The 26,727-nt window shown below is 34.0% G+C and overlaps 2 protein-coding genes across 10 annotated transcripts; both read left to right on the plus strand.

Annotated features, from left to right (window-relative positions):
- Positions 1-1,144: 1,144 nt before the first annotated feature.
- Positions 1,145-5,717, plus strand: LOC114291674 (pentatricopeptide repeat-containing protein At4g16470-like). 9 transcript variants are annotated; one of them, XR_014361539.1, is made up of 6 exons: positions 1,146-1,609; positions 2,122-2,173; positions 2,914-3,041; positions 3,231-3,302; positions 3,473-3,520; positions 5,520-5,717. XR_014361539.1 is itself a non-coding variant. In XM_082915435.1 (5 exons), exons 3-5 carry the CDS (start codon positions 2,973-2,975, stop codon positions 5,533-5,535), a joined length of 375 nt encoding a protein of 124 aa, XP_082771561.1. In that variant the 5' UTR covers positions 1,145-1,609; positions 2,122-2,173; positions 2,914-2,972; the 3' UTR covers positions 5,536-5,717. The 9 variants fall into 9 exon arrangements, 2 of the variants coding, with proteins under 2 accessions (XP_082771561.1, XP_082771562.1); XR_014361538.1 differs by having other exon boundaries at positions 1,147-1,609; positions 3,473-4,914; positions 5,520-5,714; XM_082915435.1 differs by having other exon boundaries at positions 1,145-1,609; positions 3,231-3,520.
- Positions 5,718-10,068: 4,351 nt separating this feature from the next.
- On the plus strand, positions 10,069-13,819 carry LOC114300324 (uncharacterized). The gene is made up of 6 exons (XM_082915438.1): positions 10,069-10,401; positions 10,715-10,870; positions 11,361-11,435; positions 11,563-11,688; positions 11,987-12,061; positions 13,509-13,819. Exons 1-6 carry the CDS (start codon positions 10,287-10,289, stop codon positions 13,583-13,585), a joined length of 624 nt encoding a protein of 207 aa, XP_082771564.1. The 5' UTR covers positions 10,069-10,286; the 3' UTR covers positions 13,586-13,819.
- Positions 13,820-26,727: the final 12,908 nt, after the last annotated feature.

A 26,727-nucleotide genomic window follows, 5' to 3' on the forward strand; every position in this document is an offset into this window, starting at 1 on the left:
GAGTTACTCCACCGTAGCATGTATTCATACTATATGTGCTTGGCGACCGAGTAATGAGGTGAGAGAATGGATCCCTGCTTCCTCACCATGTGAGTCTTACGTGTCATTATTGATATGACTTTCATTTATGTACCCTTTTGTGACTTTTGACTATGTCATAAGGTAAGGGGTTGATGTTCTGCTACTTTGGTATGTTGCCTGCGGTCATGCATGATTCGGCCTTAAGGGACATCACTGGGAAAGCGGTCAATCCTAAACTAAATGGCATGAGTGCAAAGGGAAGATCATCTAGTATTACACCACTGTTGTATATTCACTGCCGGCAACTCACATCGCTCTGTATGAGAGGCGAATTGAGTGTGAATATATTGCAAGAATTGAGAGGGTCAAACATGCTCTTTTTGAGGGATTAGAGATGTTTTTTGGACCGGTGTAATTAGATGGGTCTGGGGTATATGAGACACTATTTCTTTTCTTTTTGGGTTGATGTCTCTATGCTGGCTCATTTTGAGTTTCTAGTATAGAGCTCCCACATGCAGGTGTTCTCAGCAGTCGCACGGTGCAGTGGCTAGTATGAGATTGTTCGTTTTTGGGGAGATTGAGATAGAGATGTGGCAGTGTCATGCCAACTCATGTGCGAGTGGGAGATGTTAGTAATGGGCGCCCATGTGGCATGACCATTAAATTTGATTTTGAATCCTTATCCAAATAGGTTTTGATTTTGAAATCAAACCTATTTAGGATAACCACTCTTGAAACAGACGTTATCAGTTTGAACTGATATAGATAGATATAATATATATTAGATATTATCTGTATCTTAACTGATATGGATAGATATTATAATATATTAAATATTTGTTATATGGTCATGGGTAATCCAAGAGAAATAACGTTGAGTCTGTTTCAACCCATATTCTGACTCTCTCCCAAGAAACAACGATCAAGTCAGTTGCACTGTGGTTTGTGTGGGTGATATTCACCATTGTAATATCACCCCACTGCTGGGATTGATTGATCTGATTCTGGAAGCACGTGATTTATCCACGAGGTTCTATCATCAAAAGGTATGATCTGATGATTTTATTCCGCTGCATATTCTGTGTTTTTTCAGTTTACACCAACGGATAGCGACACTACTCATGTATTTGTAAGAGTTGTACCTCCACTTCATTCTTTTTTGTTCACTCTGTACAATGTTGAAGCTTTGCACTAAAATGCATCTTATATAGAATTTTTTTTTTCCCTTGTGACTTCATTTTCTTTTGCTATTGATGTAGGTCAAATGTAGAAGAAGGGGGTGAGACTATCTTTCCTATAGCTAAGGGAAATTTTAGTGTTGTGCCGTGGTGGAATGAGTTGTCTGAATGCGGTAAAAAAGGCCTTTCTGTCAAGCCAAGGATGGGCGACGCTTTGCTTTTTTGAATGCGGTAAATGTCCCTAGTGTTTCTGTTCCATTAATGGAATGAAATTATTACTGGTGAGATCTTCCAGTTTTCAGGCCAAGGTCCTCAAGAACTCCACCCATTTGGACAGGACATTAAGAGGTCTTTGTTTGTCAGGAAGACTGAAAGAAGCAATTGGGTTACTCTGGCGTGCAGGATTACAGGTGTTCCCTGAAACCTATTCTCTTCTTTTACAAGAAAGTATATTCAGGAAACAATATAGATGGGGAAGGAGAAAATTTAGTGAAAATTAAATTTTTTCTCCCACAAATTAAATATCTCAATTAGTTCTTGTAGGTAAAGTCTTCAAAATTGTTGAGAAGAGAATAAATTTAAAAATATAGATGAGTTTTTGGGATGTCTGGAATAGTGAAATAGACAAACAATTTGGACGGAAGGAACATAAAGTACAAGAAATCATGACTATATAGGAGATGTATACCCTTTGCACTCATTACACGTAACAATACACAAATGAATTTAAATGACGTACTAATGCCTTTTTCATTTTGTTTCCAATGAGATCTATAAATTATCAGCTGCTTATGTGTCTTGGTCTCTTAGCTTGCCAAAGTCCTACATTATAAGCAATATATGGTTTAATTTCTCAACAACATAGTTGTAATGATATTGAGTTGTATATGGTATTTTGCTCACTTAAGTGCATTTCTTGCAGTTCATCGGGAATTATCAAGAAACCATTGGCATCAAGACTGGGTGGGGTGCGGGTAAGGGAAAACTTATTTTTTTCTTTCTCATGTTCTCTATCAAATGAAATTAGATTAGTGAAGTTTAAATGACCAAAAGATGAATTTATTATTTATGTAAATTTAGAATATCGTACTGGTTTTCCATGACATCATCAAATTTTGGATTTTCTATACCGTTAAAGCGCTCAAGTTTTATTAGTGGATGGTACTCAACAGTTTGAATTTTGATACAATTTAAAAGCTTTGCTTTTGACTGCCAGATTTTTATTTGATTTCTGTATCAGCGCACTATAGTGATGAAACTCCTCTACTATGATGATGTCATGGTATGCGTTTCAGTTAATTAGATTTTTGTGTACTTCATCTTTCAGATCATTGGATATCCTTGATTAAAGGTATAGAAAATCCAAAATTTGATACTGTTCCCATGAAAAGGCTGAGGAAATAATTAATGCAACTCATAAGCACTAGTATCTGCATATGATTTCCACAAATTAGCATCTTTTGTGGTTTGTTCTATTAGTTGTCCAATGATATTAGCTAATTATAAATTATCTCTATGCTATTAGAATTGTGTTCTTTTTAAACTACAGTTTTGTTGGCATGAGAAATTCTGGTAAAGATAGGGACATTTGAATCTTACGGATGTTGGGTGTTTTGGCTTGTCATTATCCCAATAATGCATCTAAAAATCCTTCTCCTCTCTCTGTATTATTTGACCACAGAAAAATATAGTCACTCACACATTGATCTTGCAGCCTGTGGATTACGAGCCTCCATTCTTCAGAAGCTGCTCAGAACAAGAAGCTCATAATCCATGGATAAAAATCCTCTGGAAATGGAGGTTGGGAATGTCAACAGCAAGCATTTAGTATTAGCTCTCAAGGTAAGGATAGAATATTGTAGGACCACTTGGTCCCTTGTTCGAAAATTTTAAGTTAATGTTTGCTCTCAATTTTTGCGGTCAGTCATTTGATCAATAGAGCAAAACCACTATATGGAGTTTTTAGTCTCTTGTTATTTTGGAAAAGTAAATCAAAGGAATAAGATGGTGATTTTGGGGCAAATCATTTAGAAACTTGCTATGAAATTTGGATGGACAAATGTACGACAGTCAATAGGCATGGAAGCATATTTTGTTCAATTGGTAACCAATCTCTCATTTCTCCTCGCATCGACATTGACTTTTGCTGCTTCGTATTGTCTTGGATGTCATTATATAGATATAATTTTCCTTTTTAAATTGCTTTACTGTGGTGGCTGTGGTTCTAGAAGTTGCAGTGCTGACTATCTCTTGCTTGTAATTTTTAATTATAGGAGGCCTGAATGTGGAAGGGGAGGCAGACAACTGGGATTTTGGTGTAGGTATGTACTATGCAACAGGGAACTTTAATATTTTAGTAAGTATGATTGGCCATCATGTGTTGGGTTTGATCCCAGTAAAATTTTGAATAAGTTATTGTGTTATTAATTTAAGACCCATGAGAGGTTCATCACATGTTGCTTTCTATTCTTTCCTGCCTCCTTACAAAGATCCATCTCTCTCTCTCTCTCTCTCTCTCTCTCTCTCTCTCTCTCTCTCTCTCTCTCTCTCTTCACGCCATCCCATACTTTATCATTTCTTTTTACTCGTGTATTGATTCATTGTTCTCAATTTGCTTAATCTAATAGTATATTCTTGTGTTCTCTCTTTTGAATTTTTCTTTATTATGTTCATCTTCAAGATTGGGTCTGAGTATTTTCTTCTTCTTCTTTTAAGTTGGGCATATGGGTATTGTTATTGTTAGTTTTTGAGAGGAGAAGAAAAACAGAAAAAATGAAGAATAGAAATTGAATGAAATGAAAGAATAAAAAACAGGAAATGATAAAAGCTGATATGATGCAGCAAAGAGTGATAATCTTCATTCATACTGGTGCATTACATTTATAGTAAGAATATCTGAACTGAAAAGATAATGAATCCCAAAAATTATGGTAACAAACCAAGATTTCTGATAACACTAACAATATCCTAAAGAATAGGACTTATTGACTGGAAAAAAAACAAATTCTAGTTATTGACTGAAACTAATCAAAGAAAAATTCAACGTAGCAGTCCTGAAGCAAATTATTAACAGTTATATATAAACAATCTTTACTGGTATTGCTTTGAAATGGTTGTGGTGGTTCTTGGATTTTGATGTGTCGTGTTTGGTTGCTTGAACTTTGCACTTTCTGTTGCTGTGATTGAGATTTCAATTTCAAGCAATGGCGAGGTTTATGGCTAGTTTTTTTTCTCCTTTAGCATTGAATACTTTAGGTTATTGAAAATAGTATGAAGAACCTTTTAAAGAAACTTCATATCATGTCTAACCAATTTAAAGATTCTCAAGGGTCCACTTCATCCAAGGGCAATAAATTGAATGATGGGTTAAAAACCCCTGACCCTGAGAGGTTTTCACAGTCTCGTTCCCATCATAATTCTGAGCATAAACCCTTTTCTCTTTCAAGATGGTTGAATTCAGTTACAAATAGAAACAATCCTAATCCTAGTCCTAGCACTAGTCCCCCATCATCTTCGAATGCGATGAGAGGGAAGAGAATGGAAACCCTTGATTCAGTTAGTAGTGGTGGATTGGATGCTGTTTTGGAAGCTGCAAGGTGTGATTCAGGTTCTAACAACCCGAAGGATAATCCGGATATAGAGGAATAACAAATACAATTTGGGATCATGTCCTCCTGAGAATAGTCCGGCGGAAGTTGTTGCATATTGATACTGGGTAAGTTTGTGATTCTCAGCTGCCTTGTTGGGTTCAGTTTAGTTGACTTGATTGATGATATTTGTTCCATGCTCAAAATCATGATAAGGTTGTATGAGTGGTTCTCCATGGTTGCATGCTACCATGTCAATGGATGACATTATTAAATTAAGTTTAAATTAATTGTGGTGATTAAGTCAACTTCAATGTCACGAGACGCAAATAATGTGGGGCCTCTTGATGGAGGGTTTTTAGAGGTGTACTTTAATGCATAAATTAGCTTCAATTTAATTAATTGCTTCGACATTCAGAAACCAGACATAATTCCAAGGTCAGTTAAGTGGCTAGTTTTTAAGGATGTATGTCATTCCCAAGGCGAAGTTTGAGTTATGCTTGTGCTGATTTTTCAGCTCAGCTATGGTAGTAACACCAACAAAGAAATATGTGTCTGTATTGTCTTTAGGTATGCCCTTTTCTTTATATGTATTTAGTGCTTCTTGGTATGTGATAAAATCTTCTTGTTAGTGCTTCTTCAAGGTTTAAGTACTCTTTATAAGTATTGGGTACAAATTCTTCAATTTGTGTTTATTTTAGTGAATCTGATTGCAGTTTATGTTCTGATGCAGGCATGTAGACCAGTGAAGACTACAACTTTAATGCTAAGACATGATTTTTGAATATATGTTGGTTTGTGGTTAATGTTAAGACATAATTTTTGGATATATGTTAGTTTATGGTTTAATGTTAAAACATGATTTTTGGATTTTGAATATATTAATTTTGTAGGTAATAGTGATTGGATATTAATTGAATGAGAAAGTGAATTAGTGCTTCATTATAGCTATTCGAATGGGAGTTGTTATTTTATATTAGTGCTATTAAGGTGTTTTTTTAGTTCAATCAAATAAAATTAGTACAATTTTTTTTATTAAAAAAAAAAAAAGAGATATAACGGCGTTTCTACAAATGCCTCTTAAACCCTACTTATTAATGGTCATATTTAAAAAAGGATATCAAGGCGTTTTTAAAAAACGTCGCTAAATATCATCAGTGACGTTAGCGTGTGTTTAGTAGGACATTTGGCGGCGTTTTTAAAAACGCCGCCTATACTAATATCACGACATTTTTAAAACGCCACAAAGCTATAGCGACGGCCGCGTCCTCGGCGTTTGGTACTAAGCGTCGCAAAAGGAATTGGCGGCGTTTTTGACACTTATAACGGCGTTTTTTAAACGCCACTAAAAGTCTGTTTTCCAGCAGTGTTGGAATCCATATTCTCTTCACCTAACAGCTTCGTGCCACTATTTTAGTATAATGTATATTTTAAAATCTTCTTCTCATATCCATCCTTCTTGCCTTATTCAATCCTTCAATCAGAAACAAATTAGACAGGGCTTTCATCCCCTACAAATTAGATGCTTTGAGGTGATGTCAGGGCTGACAATTAATTTTCATAAAAGTGTGGTGTGTGGTGTAGGCATAAGTGATGATCAGGTTCAGGTTTTTGCTTCGTCTATGCATTGTGTAACTCAGAAGTTACCGATCAAGTACCTAGGTTTACCTCTTGGTGCAAACCCTAGAAGAACAAAAACGTGGCAACATGTGGTGGACAAGGTTAAGTCAAGATTAGCTCTTTGGAAAAGGAAGCTCCTGTCTTTTGCTGGTAGGCTCACATTGGTCAAATCAGTTATGGATAATTTACCGGGGTACTATATCTCCATCTTCAAGTTGCCCAAAGGAATAGCAAAGGAAATTGATAAGTTGAAGGCTGCTTTTTTATGGGGCAGTTCTGAGTTACGGAGGAAGATTCATATGGTAAAGTGAAAGGATGTCACACTTAGCAAAGATCAGGGAGGGCTGGGTATAAGGAAGGCTAAGGAATCAAATGACTGTTTGTTAATAAAGTGGTGGTGGAGGTATGGGGTGGAGGATGAGTCACTGTGGAAGAAGGTTATTGTCAGCAAGTATGGGGCTGATGGAGGCAGGTGGCTCCCATTACAGAATGGAGAAGGTAAGGAATCTATTGTGTGGAGTGATATCCTGAGTGTGGCTGCATTAAATCCTGAGTTGTACCAATTTTTTGTTTCAAATTTACAGATTGTGGTAGGGAATGGGAGTAGGATTCTGTTTTGGCATGATAGGTGGTGCATGAATTTGAAGTTGAAAGAGGAATTTCCCAGGTTATTTAGGCTTTCTATGGAGAAAGAAGAAAAGCTCAGTTACTTTATGCAGAGGAGGGATAGTCATGGTTCTTGGAGTCTACAGTTCAGAAGACCTCTGTTTTCTTGGGAAGTAGAGGAGGTAGGAAAGCTGCAACAGTTAACTAAGGATATCCCCAGGTTGAATGACAATCTGTGTGATGGTGTAAAGTGGACAGCATCCTCGTCTGGTGTGTTCACAGTGGCATCTGTGAGATCTTGGCTGCAGAAAAAATCTGGAACTAGCTTACAGGTTCCTAAGATGCTTTGGAATAATCTGGCACAACCTAAAGCCCAATTCTTGTGTTGGCTGGCTTGGAGAGGAAGGGTAAAGTCTGCAGTTGTTCTGAAAAGATTAGGGGTGTTAGGGGGCAATGCAAATGTTGCCTGCCCTTTCTGTCATGCAGCAGAAGAGTCAGTAGATCATCTGTTTGTGCAGTGTCCTGAAATATGGAAGGTTTGGGGAAGGTTGCTGCAGTGGTGGAATTTATACTGGGTCTCTCCTGCTACAGTGGATGGAGTTCTTTCTTGGTGGTTGGGAACTAAGCATAGGAAACTAGTTAAAAAAATCTGGGTGATGGTTCCAGTGGCAATGCTGTGGTCAACATGGCGGCTTAGGAATGAGATTGTGTTCAAGGGTCATATACCAGATATGTTGGAGCTGGGTGAGTTAGTAAAAGTGAGGGTGGGGTTGTGGGTTCGAGCTTCATTGCCTTCTGTCCATTACTCAGTGCATCACATAGTGGAGAACCTGAGTCAGGTGCTGTTATGCATCTGAGATATGCATCTGCTGCTACTGTTTGCTCTTGAGGTTCAATGTTCTAATGGTTGCTGTTATGCACCTGAGATATGCATCTCAGATGTTGCATTTTTCTTCAATGTTCAATGCTGTAATGCATCTGAGATATGCATCTGCTGCTACTGTTTGCTCTTGAGTTGCTTTTTTCTTTGTTGATCAATTCGAAGCTCTCTGCTTTGTCTTGTTCTGTGGGTTCTTTGCTCTGGATTGGTCTCTCACCAATGCCCTTGCATTGCCCTGCCTTGTTGATGTTTTTGCATGTTCTATGCTTTTTCTCATCAATAAAGCTATTATTTTGCTGATCAAAAAAAAAAAAAAGTAGAGGGGTTATGAAAAAACCTTCCCCAAGAACACTAATAAATTCAAATGAATAACCATGGCAACATCTTGACTTACCATATAAGTTTCATTTTGATAATATGAAACACTCATTTTATCTTGTTTTATGTGGAGATAGTCCATAAAAAAAATCAAATTAATTTGACAATCATAACTATATAATTTTATTTTATTTATTTATTTATTTAAAAAATTAAAAAGCATGATGACATAACTAAAATTTTGAAAATAAATTATTCATTTTGAAATACAATGTAATAAAATTATAAGATAGGATTATCAGATTAATTTTTTTGAAAAAATAATTTACACATAAAATCTAACAAAATATACAATTCAAATCGAAACAAACCATTTGATGGGCTCCTTGGTGGTCTGTAAGGCTCAACAGTACCGTGGACTTCGGAGATAAACCTAAATAATGCTTTCTTTTTTTCTTTTCTTTTTTCTGAAATAGTAGGCTTACAGGAACTCAAAAATAAACATGATGAGTCATTTCGACAACGAAGAGAAGATTACTGGTGTGCAAAAAGAACGAATTTGTAACTATCTTTGTCATTCACATTTTGTAACTGGCTTGTATTTAATACAAGTAATAATATTTGTGAAGTTGATTATAACAAATATCATAACTGAATCATTTTAAGGTCGTAATTAAAATATAAAAAAAAAAAAAGGTCATTAACATGGGATATAACCAAAGACCTTTTTGAATTATAACTAAAATAATCTCATAACTAACATCACAATGAGTCATAATTGATATCATAATATGTGTAACTAAATCATAATCAAGTCATGACTAATATTACAATAAATCATAATGAAATATCACAAATGTTATAATTGAGTGAGGAAATCCTATGGGTGTATGCCATATGTACATTGTTACGTGTTTTTGTAGTATGTGTTATGTATTTTTTTAGTAATATTACATATTTTTTTGATAGAAGTTATGATAATTTGTAGTTGAAAAATGAAGTTACTTTTTTGTGATAATATTGCGCATTTTGTGATAGTGCTACATATTTTGTGGTTAGAAAAAGTTTAAATAAAATAATGTGTAATATTACCACAAAAATATATAACACCATCACCAAATGCGTAACTTTATTTCTGAATTATAAATTGTCATAATTCCTACTACAAAATATGTAATATTTATCACAAAAATACGAAACAAATGCATATGATACACACCATTATAGTGTGTACCATAGTATTTTCATCCATATAAATAACAAATTATTAATAAAAAGAGCCTAAGTGTTATATAAATTAAAATCATAAGGGAACTTACTGTAATTATATCAAAATTGTAGAATTGGTTGTATTTTCATCAAACTTGAAGAGAAGTTATAATTTACACTTTTTTATTTAACAATTTTTAATACTTCTAAAATAAAATAAAAGAGAAATGCCCCATCTCTCATTCTATCACTTCCAATTACATCTTAAGTGAAATGTCAAACAATATCAATCAATTAACATTCTTCAAACTCTTGGCTCTCATTTTAAAATTGCTTGTTACCTTATTTATTGAAAATATAATTAAAGGTGATAAAACAAAATAATAGAAGCTTCGACTACTGCTCCTTCATAAATCGCTCTGACATTTCACGCGAGGAAGCTTCGACGACTCAAGGACCGTGCTGTCGACTTTTAGTTTTATGCAATTTCATTTAATATCCAAGAATTCATTACGAGAACTCGGGGAGGTTAAGTTGGTTGTTATTGTCAAAATTAAACTGCATATGAAAATCTCTATCTCATTTGACATTTTCAAACTAACCTACCAATACAGGGAATTGAAAGCTTCAATTTCAAACCATACATTTCATTCATTGAGACAACATTATTATACTGATTTTTCATCCCAAGCCACCCTCTTCACAAGGTTATATATATATATATATATATATAAGTGGAAGCTTCTATTAAGAAAATTTCAATGCACAAACCCATATATAAATTAACAATCCCCCACAGAATACAACACCGCCATATCCCAGTTTCACTCTTTCTTTCTTTGTTTCTCTCTCTGAAAGTTGAAACAGATGGCGGCTTCCCACAGTTTCATGGCTTTTGTAGCTTTTATCCTTGCTGCTGTTGTGCTTCCTATGAGTGCTAGAGCATCTGATGGCATCGCACCTGCTCTCGCTCCTTACGTTGGTAAGTAGTCTCTCTTTACGTGCTAATCTAATGATTAATAATTGCCTTTTGCAGATAAAAAAATAATAAAGTAATGCTAACAATTCTAAATATTTTATCAAATCTTTTATCAAATATTTCACAGGTGTGTGATTCATATCAAATCTTTTATTAAATATTTTACTAAATTTCTCGCATAAGTCCAGACAATATAAGTCTCACATCTATGTGAAATATTTGATAAAACATTTGATAAAATATTTAACTCCCTAACATTTTTCAAAATAATAATAATCTCTCTCTCTCACGAATGTGAATGCATGTGTATACACAGACAATATATGCAATGACGTGGAATGTGGAAAAGGAAATTGCACTGTAGCACTTAACAGCACATTCAACTTCAAATGCGAATGTGAAAATGGTTGGAAGCGTACCCGTTTTGACAGTGAACAGGATCTTCAGTTTCTTCCCTGCGTTATTCCTAATTGTAATTTACCCTCTCTTCTCTTCTCTTTCTTCATTTTTCTACTTATCTCTTATAATTCTCTTATAAACAAATACAGTATCTATCTAAAAAGTTTTCAAACTTTCAACTATCAAGTTACTTTAGGTTGTATTTGAATTTTGACAAAAAAATAAAAATAAAAATAGTGCATGAAGGAAAAAAAAAAATTAAGCAGAAATTGAATTTTTTTTCAATTTCTATTTTCTTTTTTGTCTCTGTAAATCTTTTACAAAATCAAAACTCAAATATAATATTACTATTGACTTATCTTAAACAAAATATAAAAATAGTAGAAAATGCATAACAGTCACAACAACACAACTTTTCAGCAATCTCCCAAAATATACAATAAATTCATCTTATAAATTAATTTTAATGAAACAGTAGTTGGTGTGTTCATATACATACAAATATTATAGGCGCAGTTTAGTGATGGAATTAATAATGGTTTGATTTTGGTTGGTGGTTGCAGGTACTCTTGACTACTCGTGCATGCCAGCGGCTCCTCCATCTCCATCCGTTCCATTAAATTCATCTGTATTTGATCGTAATCATCCTTACTCACAATATACCCTCTCTACCCTTACCGTCAATATCATTTAATTTTTCTTTTATTTCTGGATATAATCTGGTTACCTTAATTAATATTAATAATATGATTATGGGTTTTGTAGCTTGTTATTTTGTCTATTGTGGAGAAGGAACATGCACGAAGAACAAAACAATGACACATACTTGCCAATGCAACCCTGGTTACTCTAATCTTCTCAACATCACTGCCTTTCCCTGCTACAGTGACTGTAAGAATTAATCTATGCCCTCAAAACTCTCTTCTATTTTGATTCTACATGTACATGTACATGTATATGTCGATATTATTGAAAATGTCTATGAACACAAAAGTCGATTAATGAGAAAGGATTGTGTCTGATTCGGTGATTGATTTTTGCTCAAATAAAATAACTGGATAATATTTCTACATATGCAAAATTTAACTACCCACCACCGACCTTTTGTTCTTTTTTATGGTGAAAGTGAACTTTAACCAATGATTTTGTGGCTCCTAATATTTGTTTTTGTATCTCGGTTTTTATTTAGGTGCCCTTGGTTCTGACTGTGAAAAGCTTGGAATTAAGGTTTCAAACTCAACGTCTTCAAGCAATAGCAATCAAGGTGAGATGACCATTCAAATCACTCCTAACTTCTAAGCCCTTCTTTCCAGTTTTGTTTTGTTTTGTGCTTTTTTTTTCTTGTTGGTCTGCAACCAATTAGGCTAGCCTCATTGGCTATATGATTTTCTATTGGTTGAGAAATTTAAAAAGAAATTTAGAAAGAAAAAAATAAAATGCATGTGAAATATGAATAAAATATACTTATATTTCACTTAATTTCACACATCTTTTTTCTTTTTCTTTTCAAATCTCTTCTCAAATCTCCCAACCAAATATAACATTAAGGACTTAGGCCTCATTTGGAAACAGGCTAATTTAGTAACTTTTTGGCTATTTGGCTAAAATATGAGCTAAAAAAAATTAGTATGTTTGGGATGACTTTTTGACTTTTCACGAAAAGATGTGTAAAAAGTAAAGAAAAAAATTTTTTTTGACTTTTTAATATAGATTGTTGGCTTTTTGGATTTTTTAATAAATTTTTGATTTTTTAGCTAAACCGGTCGCTTTCCAAACGAGGCCTTAGTCTAAAAAAAGTTAGGGATTCAATAAAGTAAATAGTTTAATATCCATTCTATTTCATAGATGAAATAAAATTTTTCATTTTATTTGATGAGGTTACCCAATACATCATCAATTTAAAATCAACTATCTATAAGTGAACATTATCATAATTTTTTTCTTTTTAATATGAATTTATCAATGTGAATTTTTCACAAATTGTTAATTATAAAATAAAGAAATCGATTGCATCTATGAAAGGCGTTTATGGTATACTTGATAGCACCAGGTTTTTGAATCCTTAGGCTGGACTAAGAAAGTCATTAATATATTTAATATTAAAACATATTTTCGTAAAACATATTTTCGTAAGCCGTTAGGTGTCTCTTTATAGTTGATGAAATTCACAAAACTCACATTTTAATTATGAAAAATAATACGTAAATTCATTTTTTAAACTTACTTTCTAAACTTAATAATGTGTAAGTAAGATAATTAATTGATAATTACAGGAGATATGAGAGAGAGAGTTATTTTAGATATTTTAATAGATTGTCACATCAATAAATTTGAGAAGTTATTCTAGGTTTAAATAGCATTACCCTTTTATTATATGGGAATTAAAATGTCTACTTTCATATAGAAGATGATATTTTACATGGACTAATTATTGCATGTCAAGACTTTTGTTTATTTTTTAATTTTTGAATCTCATTTCAACACACTACTTTAAATCTTTAAGGGCGTGTTTGATAATCAAATAAGGGAGCATGTTTAATCATTCATCCATCGATCTGTTACCTGTATTTTGTATCATCCATGTTTGAATATTCATCCATCGATCTATTACTTTTGTTTGTCTCTCATCATCCATATATGAATATTCATGGATTGATCTATTAATTAATTGTGATTGTCTCTCATAATCCTTTATTTTGTTGTGGGCGTAGGTTCCTCATTTCTGCCAGGAACATTCCATTGGATAGCTATCTCTCTCATGTCCATCGCGATGGTTATGTGGAAGTAGATCATTGGCTTTTAGTTCACCACTCCTCTCACTCCACGTGGGATTTCATTATACTCTGTAATATTATATCATTGTTATACTTTCATTTTTCTGTCAAATTTGTCTGTAAAAATTAATTTTTAAAAAAATCAGTTTGTAATTTTGTATGAATAATAAGAAATCGCAGGTGTAGGGAGAGGGTGAGAGAATTGTTTGTTACATAGACTTTGAATAATAAATACGGGGATTATATCACCATTTTCTTTTTGTTTTATGTATAGTGCTTTTTAGTGGGTTCTAATCAAGTACTAATTTACAAATTACAACTTCAAACTTGGTGTGGCGGTCAATGGACTTAGCAGAAAACTAATTCTTTAATTCAGACATCCCTTTATACAAGAGGCAAGTGTAACAATCAATAACATAACTCATTTTTATATTTTATTTGGATAAAATTTGAAAAGGAAAAATAAATTTGAAAAAAAAAATAGTTTGAGAGGTTTTGAAAATCAGACTGGCTGGTTGAACCGAAAACCGAACTTAGTTCCGGTCCGAACCACCCCACTTAGCCATTTCAATTTAACTGATGCCACAAATGTTTTTTAATTTTATTTTATTTTATTTTTTTAGCAAAAGAAAATTTTATTGATAAAATCGAACATATAAGCATGTAAACATCAAGAAAAAGGAAGTGCAAAAAATATCAAAGCTAAACTCAATCATCCCAACTAAGTTTACTAATACTATACCAAAAGCTAATAAGGCACCAATTACAGAACAACCAAAAAGACAAAGCCACAAAATAAGCACTAATAAAACCAAACACAAATTTCACCACACAACAATAGCCTCATATTCAAATCCCACTTAATTCACCACTCATTAGACACCATTCACCGCAACAGCAAATAATAAACCACACCAAGCTCACCTTGGCAATAGTAACATCAGAAGCATATCAAAAGCATAGCAGCCCCAACTTAAATCTTCAGCAGCACCAAACAATCAATAGAACCATTTGTGCAATAATGAATTGAGACACATCCTTCTGGAAGACCTTAGTGCAGAGCCCAACAGCAGCACCTATCTTCAGCCCCTTTAGATACGCAATGAAAGATCTTGCCAACCGTAAAAAATGCTATTTCTGGATACCCCCTCAGCTCAGATTTCGCGCTAGCCCAAAATACGACACGGTGCTTGATTAAATCAACCAACTCTCCCCAATCTGGTTGCACAATATTAAACATGCATTTGTTCCTTAAGCCCAGACTAACCATATAACTGCAAATGGGATTACTTCCCAGATCACCTTCTTTGCTTTTTTATACTTCCAGCTTTGCCACCATTCCAATATACTGCTGACCGACCCTGGAACCACCCAAATCATTCCCCGCCATTTTAAGATTTCAATGCATACTTTCCAAACCTTACCACACCAGATCAGAACATGCTCAATTGATTCAATAGCACCGCCATAGAACTTACACATCGCATTCTCCTGATTAGAAATAATCCCAATCCTCATAAGTCAATTTGCCGATTTGATCCTCCCACACCTGTTATTCTATAATTTTAAAATTGTATTTAATTTAAGAATAATGCTTGGGACCCCCTTTTGGGGGTCACCCCCTCACCCCCCTTTGCCACGTGACGGGTGGTGATTGGAGGAGTAGGAAAAAAAGAAAAAGAAAAAGAAAATGTAACCAATGAGAGAGAGAGGGGGTCAAAGGGGGTGGGGGGAAAAGGGGGGATGAATCATTGTTGTTAATTTAATTTATTTTCTTTGATATTTGTATCTTTTTAGGAATAAACTGATAACGTTACATTGGTTTTCTAGTCTTAGGGTTATCCTACAATATCTCCCAAATATCTAAATTATAATTATTTAATTGTGTATATGATAAGACTTTAACATTGTTTTTTGAACAGACAAAAAAAAAAAAAAAAAAAAAGTCTTTCTTCTCCTCTTCTTCTGCTTTGTTATTTATTTTGTGAGTTTACAAGTGAGTGTTGGGCACTTTAAGGTTCATGAATTCACTTTGTTGCACACATGTGATTTCAAAGGTCGTATCTAGGAGAAGGAACACCATTCAACTCGGCGAGAAGAAAGTGTATCGTTTCTAAGGAGAGCACAATCTGCATGCCTCGACCACCATTCAGGCTTTTCTAAACTTTCTCTCTAATAATAATATTTATTTGTTTTTTTTGGTTTATTATTAGTTTGGTAATTTTATTCTAATAGTAAATCTTGTTTAATTTTTTAACAATCCTAATTAGAATTTTCTGTTAGAAGTTGTTGCATTGATTATAATTTTATTCTTTTTTTTTTTTTTTTTTAAATTATGGGATTTAATGAAACCAATTCCTGCAAGCCTGAGAAGTTTAATGGTCAAAATTTTAGATGTCGGCAACAACAAATGAAATTTTGGTCAACCATTTTGGGTCTTTATTCAGTAATTCATAAAGCTATTTGTTTCAAACGGAAAAGAAAAGGTTTTTGAAAAAGTAAAGGATTCTAAAAAAAGCGAAACTTCTAAGGCTGTAGAAAGTGTTGAGACGGGTAAGGATTCAACTTCGTCCAAAAAATCTGATAATGATGATTTTGATGAAAAATATTATCTTTGTTATGGTAGGATTTTAAGTGATTTATTTCCTTCCATCTATAATATTTTTTGCAGTACAAAAGCTTCTATTGAATTATGGGAAGCACTTGATTTTAAATATTGCTCTGAAGATACTGGTCTTAAACGTTACTATGTTGAAATTTTTTTAGACTTTCATATGATTGATGGTAAATTGGTTATGGAACAAGTGCATGAATTTCAAAATATTTTGTATGATCTGAAAAGAAAATGAATAGATTTATCTGATATTTTTTTGGTTGCTTCACTGATTAAAAGTTTACCTCCATCTTGGTCAGAATTTGGTAGAATGATAAAACAAAAACATGATGATTATACCTTTGATGAATTGCTAGTATCCCAAAATATTGAGGAAAAACATCGTGAAAAACAAGTTGAGTTTTTAAATTCTGATTTTCGAGCCAAGGCACATTTTGTAGAAAATCTTAAACCTAAACCTTTTAATTTCAAGAATAATGGTGCACACAAGAATGGGAATAACAATCTTAATAATAAATTAAAAGGCAAAATTATTATTCAGAGAAAAATAATGCCTTGTTGGGTGTGTGGGAAGACTAATCACACTGTTAGAGATTGTTATCATCGGAAAAGTCAAACCCATAAAGCCCGTGGTCCTCCAGTAACCTCTAAACCGCAAGCTAATGTCGTGACTGTGGGGGCCAGCTCCTCTAACCTTGCTATTAGGTGTTTTGTTAGTGATCCTGAGTTAAATATTATTTTTAACTCAAATGATTGGTTTATAGACTCGGGTGCTAATGTTCATGTGTGCTTTGATACAAATATTTTTTTCATCTTATTATTAGGAATCAGGCACAAGAATTGTAAACATGGGAAATGGGAGCTTGCCCAGGGTACTAGGTGAAGGACAAGTTAGGTTGGAATTAATATCTGGAAATATAATGATGGAGTTTTCTATGTTCCTGATATTAGGAAAAATTGAATTAGCACATCTTTGTTAGTTCAGCATGGTTTTAAAGTAGTTTTTGAATCAAATAAAGTTGTAATAACTAAGAATGATAACTTTATTGGTAAATGTTATTTTTATGATGGGTTGTTTAGCCTTAATGTTATGGATTCTGATTTAAATAAAATTACATGTTATTCTTTCTCTATTTCTTCTATTGCTAATCTAAAATATTCTAACACTTGGCATGGTAGACTTGAGCATGTAAATTTGAACACTATTAAAAGAATGATGAGTTTAGAATTAATTCTAAAATCTGTAATTAATTTAAAGGAAAGATGTCAAGTATGTGCATAAGCTTAACAAACTAAAAAACCTTTTAAATCCGTTGAAAACGATACGTCTTTGTTACAACTTGTTCATAGTGATACATGTGACCTTAACAATGTGTTAACTCACGGTGGAAAAATATATTTTATTACGTTTATTAATGATTTTTCTAAATATTTCTATGTATATTTAATAAGTCACAAAAGTGAATTATTTAATAAATTTAAAATATATAAAGTTCGTGTAGAAAATCAATTAGAAAAGAAAATTAAAATCTTAAGGTTTGATAGAAGAAGCGAGTATGCACCAATAGAAATGGAAGACTTTTGTGAACAATATGGAATTATTCACCAACGGTCTCCACCTTATTCACCACAATCTAATGGAGTAGCAGAACGTAAAAATCGAACATTGCTAGATGTGATAATTGCTATGTTAGCCAGTTTCGGTTTACCTAATAATTTGTGGGGTGAAGCTTTATATTCTACTTGTCATATATTAAATAAAGTGCCTTACAAAAATTCAGAAAAAACATCTTATGAAATTTGGAAAAATCAAAAGCTTAGTTTAAAATATTTCAAAGTGTGGGGATGTTTGACTAAAGTTTTAATTCTAATTACTAAGAAAAGAAAATTAGGACCGAAAACTGTTGATTGTTTATTTATTGGCTATGCCTTAGATAGTGTTGGTTATAGATTGTTAGTAATTAATTCTGAAAATTTTGAAATTTCTAATAATACTATAATGGAGTCAAGTGTAACGGCCCCAAAATGTGTATTCTGTTTATCTATTTTCTTTAAAATTAATTATGTGTTAATGGTTAATTATGCAAAGTGCCTAGTTTAATTTCTGCATATCTGTCCAAATTAAAGAATTATCTGTTGGGGTACAACTTTGAAATTGAAATTAACAGCATTGGTGGGTTCAGAAATTGAAATTGGGAATATGAATAAGCTAATTAACATTTTTACACCCAACTGGAAAGGTTAATTGAAAATTTATTTCGTTTGATTCGTAAAGGTATGTTTGGGTGGTTTAATTGCAACTTTACATTGTAAATGGAAGGCCTTAGAGGCTTCAGAAACTATAACGGAATACATAATTATAATTAGCATGATTTTTAGGACTTAGGCCTCGTTTGGGAACCCTCCTTTTTACCTCGTTTGGGAACCCTCCTTTTTAGCCAAAAAGTCAAAAAGTTACTAAATTAGCCAAAAAGTCAACAACCCATACCAAAAAGTCAAAGATTCTCTTTTCTCTCTACTTTTTGCACATCTTTTCGTAAAAAGCCAAAAATTCATCCCAAACATACTAGTTTTTTTTAGCTCATATTTTAGCCAAATAGCCAAAAAGTTACTAAATTAGCCTGTTCCCAAACGAGGCCAAGCTTCATAAAAATCTGATTCATAACGAATTAATTTGATTTAATTAAATATCATATATAGATATATATATATATATATATGACAATGAGCCCCTTTGACTCAATAAGAAGAAAGAGAAGGAAAGAAAAGAAAATCTAGAGAGGAAAAGAGAGTGCTCAAGAAAGAGAGGAAGGAAGAGAGGGAGAAGAAGAATCAAAGAAAATTGACGGGAAATCAAGCAAATCTTCTCCAAATTAACCATTTAAGGTAAGAATCTTCTTCTAATTTCTTGCAATAGGGTTGATACGCCCATGATCTCATGAATTAAAGTTGAATGAGGATGTGTTGTGTTGTGTTGTATGTGACCCTAGAAAGCAAATATAAGCACACATGGCAAGAATTGAAGGAAATTAACTCTCAAATCCACCATGCATAGCATGTTTTCTTGTATTTCATGATCATACATTTATTTTCCTACATGGTTTTCAAAATTGAAGGGGAAATTCCTGAGTAATTAAGAATTCATGGAGAGAAATTGAAGTTGAGAGTATATAATCATAAAAAGAAAAAGAGAAATTAGATGATTTAATTCTCAAAACTCAACATGCATGGTTTGATCTTGTTTATATACATGATATTATTGTTTTATACATAATTTTTTGCATGAGTCTCATGAATTTCTAAAGTTGCCAAAGGATTTCTTCATGGGTTTTACAATTGAAGCTTCACAACGCATGATTTATGTTTTGTAATTTCATTGAAGTTTTAATCTTTCTTCAAATTAGAAAATTTGGGAGTTGATTTCAAGTTTGATTCCTATTTGATGCTGAAGGCTTGAATTCTAGCACATTTATATGAGTTTTGGGGAGTGAAATGCATGAAAATGAGGTTGAAATTGCAAACTTTGAGCTTCACACATGAAACATAATTTCCAAAAACAGGGCACAGAATCTGTTGTGATCTGCACGTGCGGATTGGGCATCCCACATGTGCGGTTTTGGTTAGGCTCGGGTTTTTTTTTAGCATCATTTGTCTACCTTTCAGGCCATCATTTGCATAGTTTTAAAGTGTTTTTCTTGGGCATTTGCATCTCATGAGTGCACTGGAATGAACGAATGAATAGAACAGAATGAGTGAAGATAAATGGAAATTGAATAAGTGAACAAGCGAATCATAGAATTGGCTAAAGATATGAATGTAATTGAATTGTCATGCTTGGATTTATTTGTTTAGGTCGGTCACCGTATCGTAGTGCAACTTTAGCATGTGTTTCAAGAAGTCCACTGTGAGTAACAATGTTGTAAAGCTATGTTCAATTGTAATTGTTTTCTGATCGATTAAATGTATTGTTTTCTGAAATAATATTGTTTATTGAATGAATGATTATCCTATTTTGTAAACTGTGCTTGTGGCATCTATAGCAACTATTACTGCTATTGTTATCGTTACTGTTACAGTTACTGCTACTGTTACAGAGATTTCTATCAGTTCCAATCTTTGAAACTACTGTTACTGTATTGCTGGCCATCAACTGACTGTTCAGTCTTTACGGCTTACTGTACTGTTCTGCTATTGGATTTACAATGTATGACTGCTATGATTCCATATCACTATGAAATGTCTGAAATCTGCTTTGTGAATTTATTCACTACTGAATCTGGCTGTTGTGAATTATTGTAAGGACATTATTTATAACCCCTTTACATAGTTGTTATTAACTGGGCTCTAACTCATTGTTTATTTTATGTATGTCGGTGATCGAGCACCGGATCAGAGTTAGTGGGCGTCGACTCGAAACCTATTTTTGTCAACCTAATTACTATGCCTCATTGTGAGGTTTCAAACGTTTCCACGTTAAGGGTTTTTGGGTGATTCAGATTCACCATTTTGACATTGTATTTATGAGATAAGAATGTTTATTGTGTTTTGTTAACTATTTTTTGACAATGGGATTTAATTCCCTAGCTTGTGTTTTGTTTTGTACATGTGTGTTATGGACTTAAGTTTTTCTATAATCACAAATATGTGAAATTTGTTTTGTTCATTTAAGTCCTCATATTTTGTAACGCCCTCAAAATAATAACGTTAAACCCATCAATATAGACATGCATTGATATATAAAAGATCCACATACTTCTATTCATTAGAGTTCCATTACCAAAAAGTATTACATGTTAATCAACAAAAGCAAATGCCCTAAAGGCTTACAGCTTTCCAAGTTAACACTTGGATACAACAAGAGTGCTAACTCATTTACACCTTAAGCCCTTGGCTTGAATATACATGTAATATATCAAAGAAACTAAACAACAAAAGTCTGTCCGCCTCTAGCCTCCCAAGCTACGTCCTTGGAGGTGGGATGCTACCTGTACTTGAAAATGATATTCCCATATAGGGTGAGCCACAGCCCAGTAGAAGTACACTAAACCAAATATGAACAATGACTAAAAGATTAACAGTTGATAGATGGCCAACACTGATACTTTCCCTTATCACACTTTACGGTTTCATGACATACAAGTCCATGTTACGATCCATTTTCCAATTCTTTTCAATTCTCAATTTATAACCATGGCTCAGAACCTGACCAAATAACTTATATGAGACAGTAACTCATATTACACACTTTCCCATTTCATAATAGATAAGCATACTAGCCATATCACACGCCAACAAATAAGCATACAAGCTATATCATCACTTCCATAGATATGCATAAGAGCACTATCACACTTCCAAAGACAAGCATATGAGCTGTGTCATCACATCACTAGATAAGCATATGAGCTCTATCTATGGAGTCCATCCCCTATCTCCTCCCAACAACATCCGATTTAGAGGTCCATCCCCTATCTTCCCCTAAACCATGGAGTACATCCCCTATCTCCTCCAACACGACACAATGCATATAAACAATAATTATACACATCATCACACAACACATAAATTTAATGTATTCTTTCAACCGTCACACTCAATGACATATTCCAGTGATTAGTTTCAGTTTGCCTAATCATCATGCATTATCTACAACAATCAAGACTATCCTCCACCGATAGCCCAAAGCAGTTATTTCTATACAGAAAATAAATGCAACAATGGATATATAATCAACATTTCAACCAGGTGAGTGATAAATAATCCAACTACACCCTTTAATTCCATACGTTTCCAAATCAATTTCTCATTCCTCATCATTAATTATGCAAATTAATTAACCAATGTAATTAGGACATATTCCATAATTAACATTACAACCCTTAGGTTCCATTTTCATTAATGTTTTAACATTAATTTCACTTTTCTGTGCCAAACACGCATCTAGGTTTTATATAGCTAAAACCCCAACTTTTGTAAATTTACACAAAAGCCCCAAACTTTCACAAAATTACCAAACCAACCCCAACATCTCAAAATACTAAAATTTAAAGACAAAGTCCATAGTGAGGAGTAGGTTATCCCTACCTCAAAAGGTGACTCCCAACCAAGAAGGTGAAGAAAATGAAAATGCTCCAAACCACGAATTTCTCGGATCAAAAGATAGCCCTCGACGATCAACAACCTTTTTGTAAAGGCCAAAGGTGAGGAAATCACTCCTACTAGATCAATACCTAGAGAGAAGTCAAGGTTTTAGAGAGAGGAGCTCTCAAAATGGGTTTTAGAAAAAGTAGGAGAGAGAAAGGAAAGTAAAAAGTGATTTAAAATCACCCAGCGGATAACTCATATACACATGACCCGCTCGAGCGGAGAACACAACGCTCGAGCGCCAAGAACAAAATTTTGGACACGCTCAAGCGCAATAAGGCCCGCTCGAGCGCCAAGACACAAGAATAAAGCACTTCCGCTCGAGCGTGAAAACCAGTCCGCTCAAGCGTAGATTTCCCCCTCCCAGAACTTATACCCAGAAAGTACTACCCGCTCGAGCGCCAACAAACCCGCTCGAGCACTACCGCTCGACCGTAAACAAACCCGCTCGACCGTAAAAATCACATTTGCAGAAGTTTTGCAGGAACACGAAATACTGGAGGTGTGCAATCTCCGCTCGAGCGCAAGAAGACCCGCTCGAGCGGATCGCCTAAAAACTGGGCAACAAGGAATTGAAACCAAGGCCTAACCAACCTGTAACAACCCCGCTCAAAACATCCTACAACTCAATCAAGTGGAATTAAAGGACGACAACAAGATAGATACCACTACCAACTTCACGGAACCGAGTCCGGAATGCAACAGAACAGTAAAGGGACAACCGGGATCGCTATATATTTCATTGAACGCTATTTTCTATTATTGTTTGGTTTCCGCCAGCCCCATTATTGTGTTATTGTCATTATTGTTAAGTATGCCTTTGGTAATCACAGATTATTGGCCGGTTACGGTACTAAACCTATAGGGGCGGGTTTGGGTCGTGACATCACGAGAAGCTGTATTTTTTGAAAATGTATTTCATATGAAAGATAAGTTATCTAAATCAATTAATGAAAATTTTATGTCTAATAGTAGTATAGAAAATCAAGTGGGAACTGAACTAAGAAGAAGTAAAAGAGGAAGAATAGAAAAAAAATATTGATAATGACTTTCTTACTTATTTAGTTAAATGATCCTAGAACATAGAATGAAGCTATGACATCGGTAGATGCTACTTTTTGGAAAGATGCTATAAATAGTGATATGGATTCTATTATGACTAATAATACTTGGTACTTAGCTGATATTCCACAAGGTTGTAATACAATAGGCTGTAAATGGATATCCATGAACGAATTAAGAACGGATGGAACTCTAGAAAAAACTAAAGCTAGACTTGTAGCTAAAGGGTTTAAACAAAAAGATGGAATAGATTTCTTTGATACATATTCTCCGATAACTCGTATAACCACTGTAAGGGTCATAATAGCTATTGCCTCAATTTATAAATTAGATATATACCAAATGGATGTCAAAACGGCATTTTTAAATGGAGAATTAAATGAAGAAATTTATATGGATCAACCCGAAGGTTTTGTAGCTCCTAGACAAGAAAGAAAGGTATATAAACTTGTAAAATCTCTTTATGGATTAAAACAAGCTCCAAAACAATGGCATGAAAAGTTTGATAAAGTGATTGTTTCTAATGGGTTTAATATCAATGATTCCAATAAATGTTTGTATATCAAAAATTTGATAGTGATTGTGTTATTCTTTGTTTATATGTTGATGATATTCTTATTTTTGGTAGTAATCTAGTTGTTAGTAATGACACTAAGAATTTCTTATCTAGCAATTTTAATATGAAGGACTTAGGCCCAGCTAATGTTGTATTGGGTATTAAAATAATTAAAAGTGATAAAGGAGTTGTTTTGTCACAAGAACATTATGTTGACTAATTGCTAAAGAAATTTAATTATTGTGATGCGAAAGTTGTATCTACTCCATTTGATCCTAATATTCCTTAAAGAAAAATATGGGTGAAAGAATTTCTCAATATAAATATGCTCAAATAATAGGATCTTTGATGTATCTTTCTAATTGCACAAGACCTGATATTTCTTTTGCTGTTTGTAAACTGAGTCGTTTCACTATTAATCCTAGTTTGGAACATTGGAATGTAATTAGAAGAATTTTTAAATACCTTAAAGGTACAATAAATTATCGAATTCATTTTTGTGGGTTTCCTGCTGTGCTAGAAGGATTTAGTGATGCTAATTGAATAACTCAATCTGATAAAACTAAAGCAGCTAGTGGTTATGTGTTTACTTTAGGTGGTGGCGCAATAGCTTGGAAATCCTCTAAACAAACTGTTATAACTAGATCTACCATGGAAGCAGAACTCATTGCCTTAGATTTGACTTGTACCGAGGCCAAAAGGAATTTATTATCTAATTTACCATTATTTGATAGTCCTATTGTAGACACCCCATTTTTTATTGCCCTTAAGACTTAAGCGCCTCAGGTTGATCACTTAGTGATGAGAGTTGTGCTATGCAAAGGTTCAATTTCTTCAACAAGAGGAGCTTCAAATCCCAACCTTACACCCCATTTTGGACCAAAACTATTTTGACCAAAGTTATTTTAAACCTTAAAACCCACTATTTCAAAATATTTTTGAAAATGTTTCTACGATGTTCCGAAGCTCGCATTTCGTTAAAATTGCACTTTTCGATAAACCGAGCAAGGACAAAGTGGAAATAAATGAAAGAGAGGTGAACTCTTTGAAAAATCCATTTAAATATCTTATTTAGAGGTTTGGAGTTGAAGAAAATAAGAGTGGAGGGAAGAAAACTAGTTAGGGAAGTGGTTAGGCTTCAAACTGTTGAGAGAAAACTGGGGAGCCTCACTAGATCAATCCTACCTTTTTGTACACTTGGACTTTAATTGTGGGGCCACCACCATTGGGAAGTGGACTTCTGGGGCTTCATTTTACACTCAAGAATCTCCTAAAGCTGAGTCCGGATGAGGGAGATATGGCTGGTTGAAGTTAAGTATCAATCCGGTTAAGCCAAAACTGAGCAACCTTCAATAAAATAGGCATATCTCTTAGCACACTTAGAATTTTGATGTGAGGCCCCTTCCATTGGAAAGTAGACTTCCAGTGTTTCAATTTACACTCAAGAATGACATGCAAAGGAGTCCGGATGAATGAGATATGCCCATTTGAAATCGGCCTAAAAGCAGATTTTTTCTGGGGCTGACAGGTGGCCAACAATTACCATCTGTGGACGACCGGCCACCACTTCTGGCGATTGGCCACTGGTGTAAAGCGCAGATATTTTGGCCGGCTGTCCTTCAAATGCTCCAGCTGTCCCTTTTGATATTTTCGGCCCAAGACTCATGTTTTCTATATAATGAGGACCTCTCTTCTTGATTCAGAGGTTAGAACATTTTAAGAGTGAAAGAAAATTTGGGACCAAAATATCTCTCTCTCTCTCTCTCTAGATTTCTCTCTCTCTCTTGCAATTTTGTGCATACTTGCCTAGTTTCTCTACACTTTTGAATACACATCCTAAACCAAATCCTCTCACCTTTGAGCTGAGGTTCCTTAGGACTTGTTTTGAGCTTTTGAAGGAGGTTTTAGCTTGGTTTGTTGGCCAAATTGTGTCTTGGCTTCAAGAGGTATAACACTTGTCCTTTAAGCTTGTTTTGAACATTTGTTTTCCTATGTTTTTGGCTTGGTTTTAAATGGAAAAGCTCTATTTTTATGGCTTAAAAGTGGGGGTTTGAGGCCATTTTCAGTTAAGGAGTGGTTCACCGTTCTTGCTTCTTAGTTTGTCAAGTTTTTATGCCTTTGTTCATCACTTTCAAACCAACTTTTTTGGGCCTTTTAACCACTGAATTTCAGAGGTTTTTTAGTGGTAAAAAAATTATTTTGAAGTCCAAATTTGGAGAGGTTAGCCTCCCCTTCTTATGCCATGCTTGCATGATTAGTTAGCTTCACATGTTAGCATGTTTTTCTCGCTTAACTTAGCTCAAGTCCAACATGTTTTAGTCACTGAAATAACCTGTTTTAGCTCTCTTTTGGGCTGGTTAGTTCATCTGAGTCTTGTTTTACATAGTTGTAGTGTAAGTTCTTTCACTAGCTTGGTGTTTTAAGGCTTTAACCACCATTGGTTTGAGTTGGTTGCATGTTTTAGTGCTTTCATCACACATTTCCAGCACTTAATCATCTCTACAACCTCCTTCCTTTCTTGATTTTATTTTTGCTTCGAAAGTGGTTTCAAACCACTTGTTTCCCTAAGTGTGAAATGGAGATGCTACACCCAATGGTTTAATCCCTTAGGGGGTTCATTACCAACAGTGTAATGCCTCTTTCATACCCAAAGCAACTTGTGGTTTGAGCCCTCTTTCCATTAGAGGACACTCACCAATGGACTTAATGGATTAAGGAATGATTTGGTTATTAAAATGAGTAAACAAAATTGACAAGTAAAAGAGGCAAAATAAGCATTC

Source organism: Camellia sinensis, chromosome 2 (assembly GCF_055761805.1).
Source record: "Camellia sinensis isolate YWXY chromosome 2, ASM5576180v1, whole genome shotgun sequence".
Taxonomy (NCBI): Eukaryota; Viridiplantae; Streptophyta; class Magnoliopsida; order Ericales; family Theaceae; genus Camellia; species Camellia sinensis.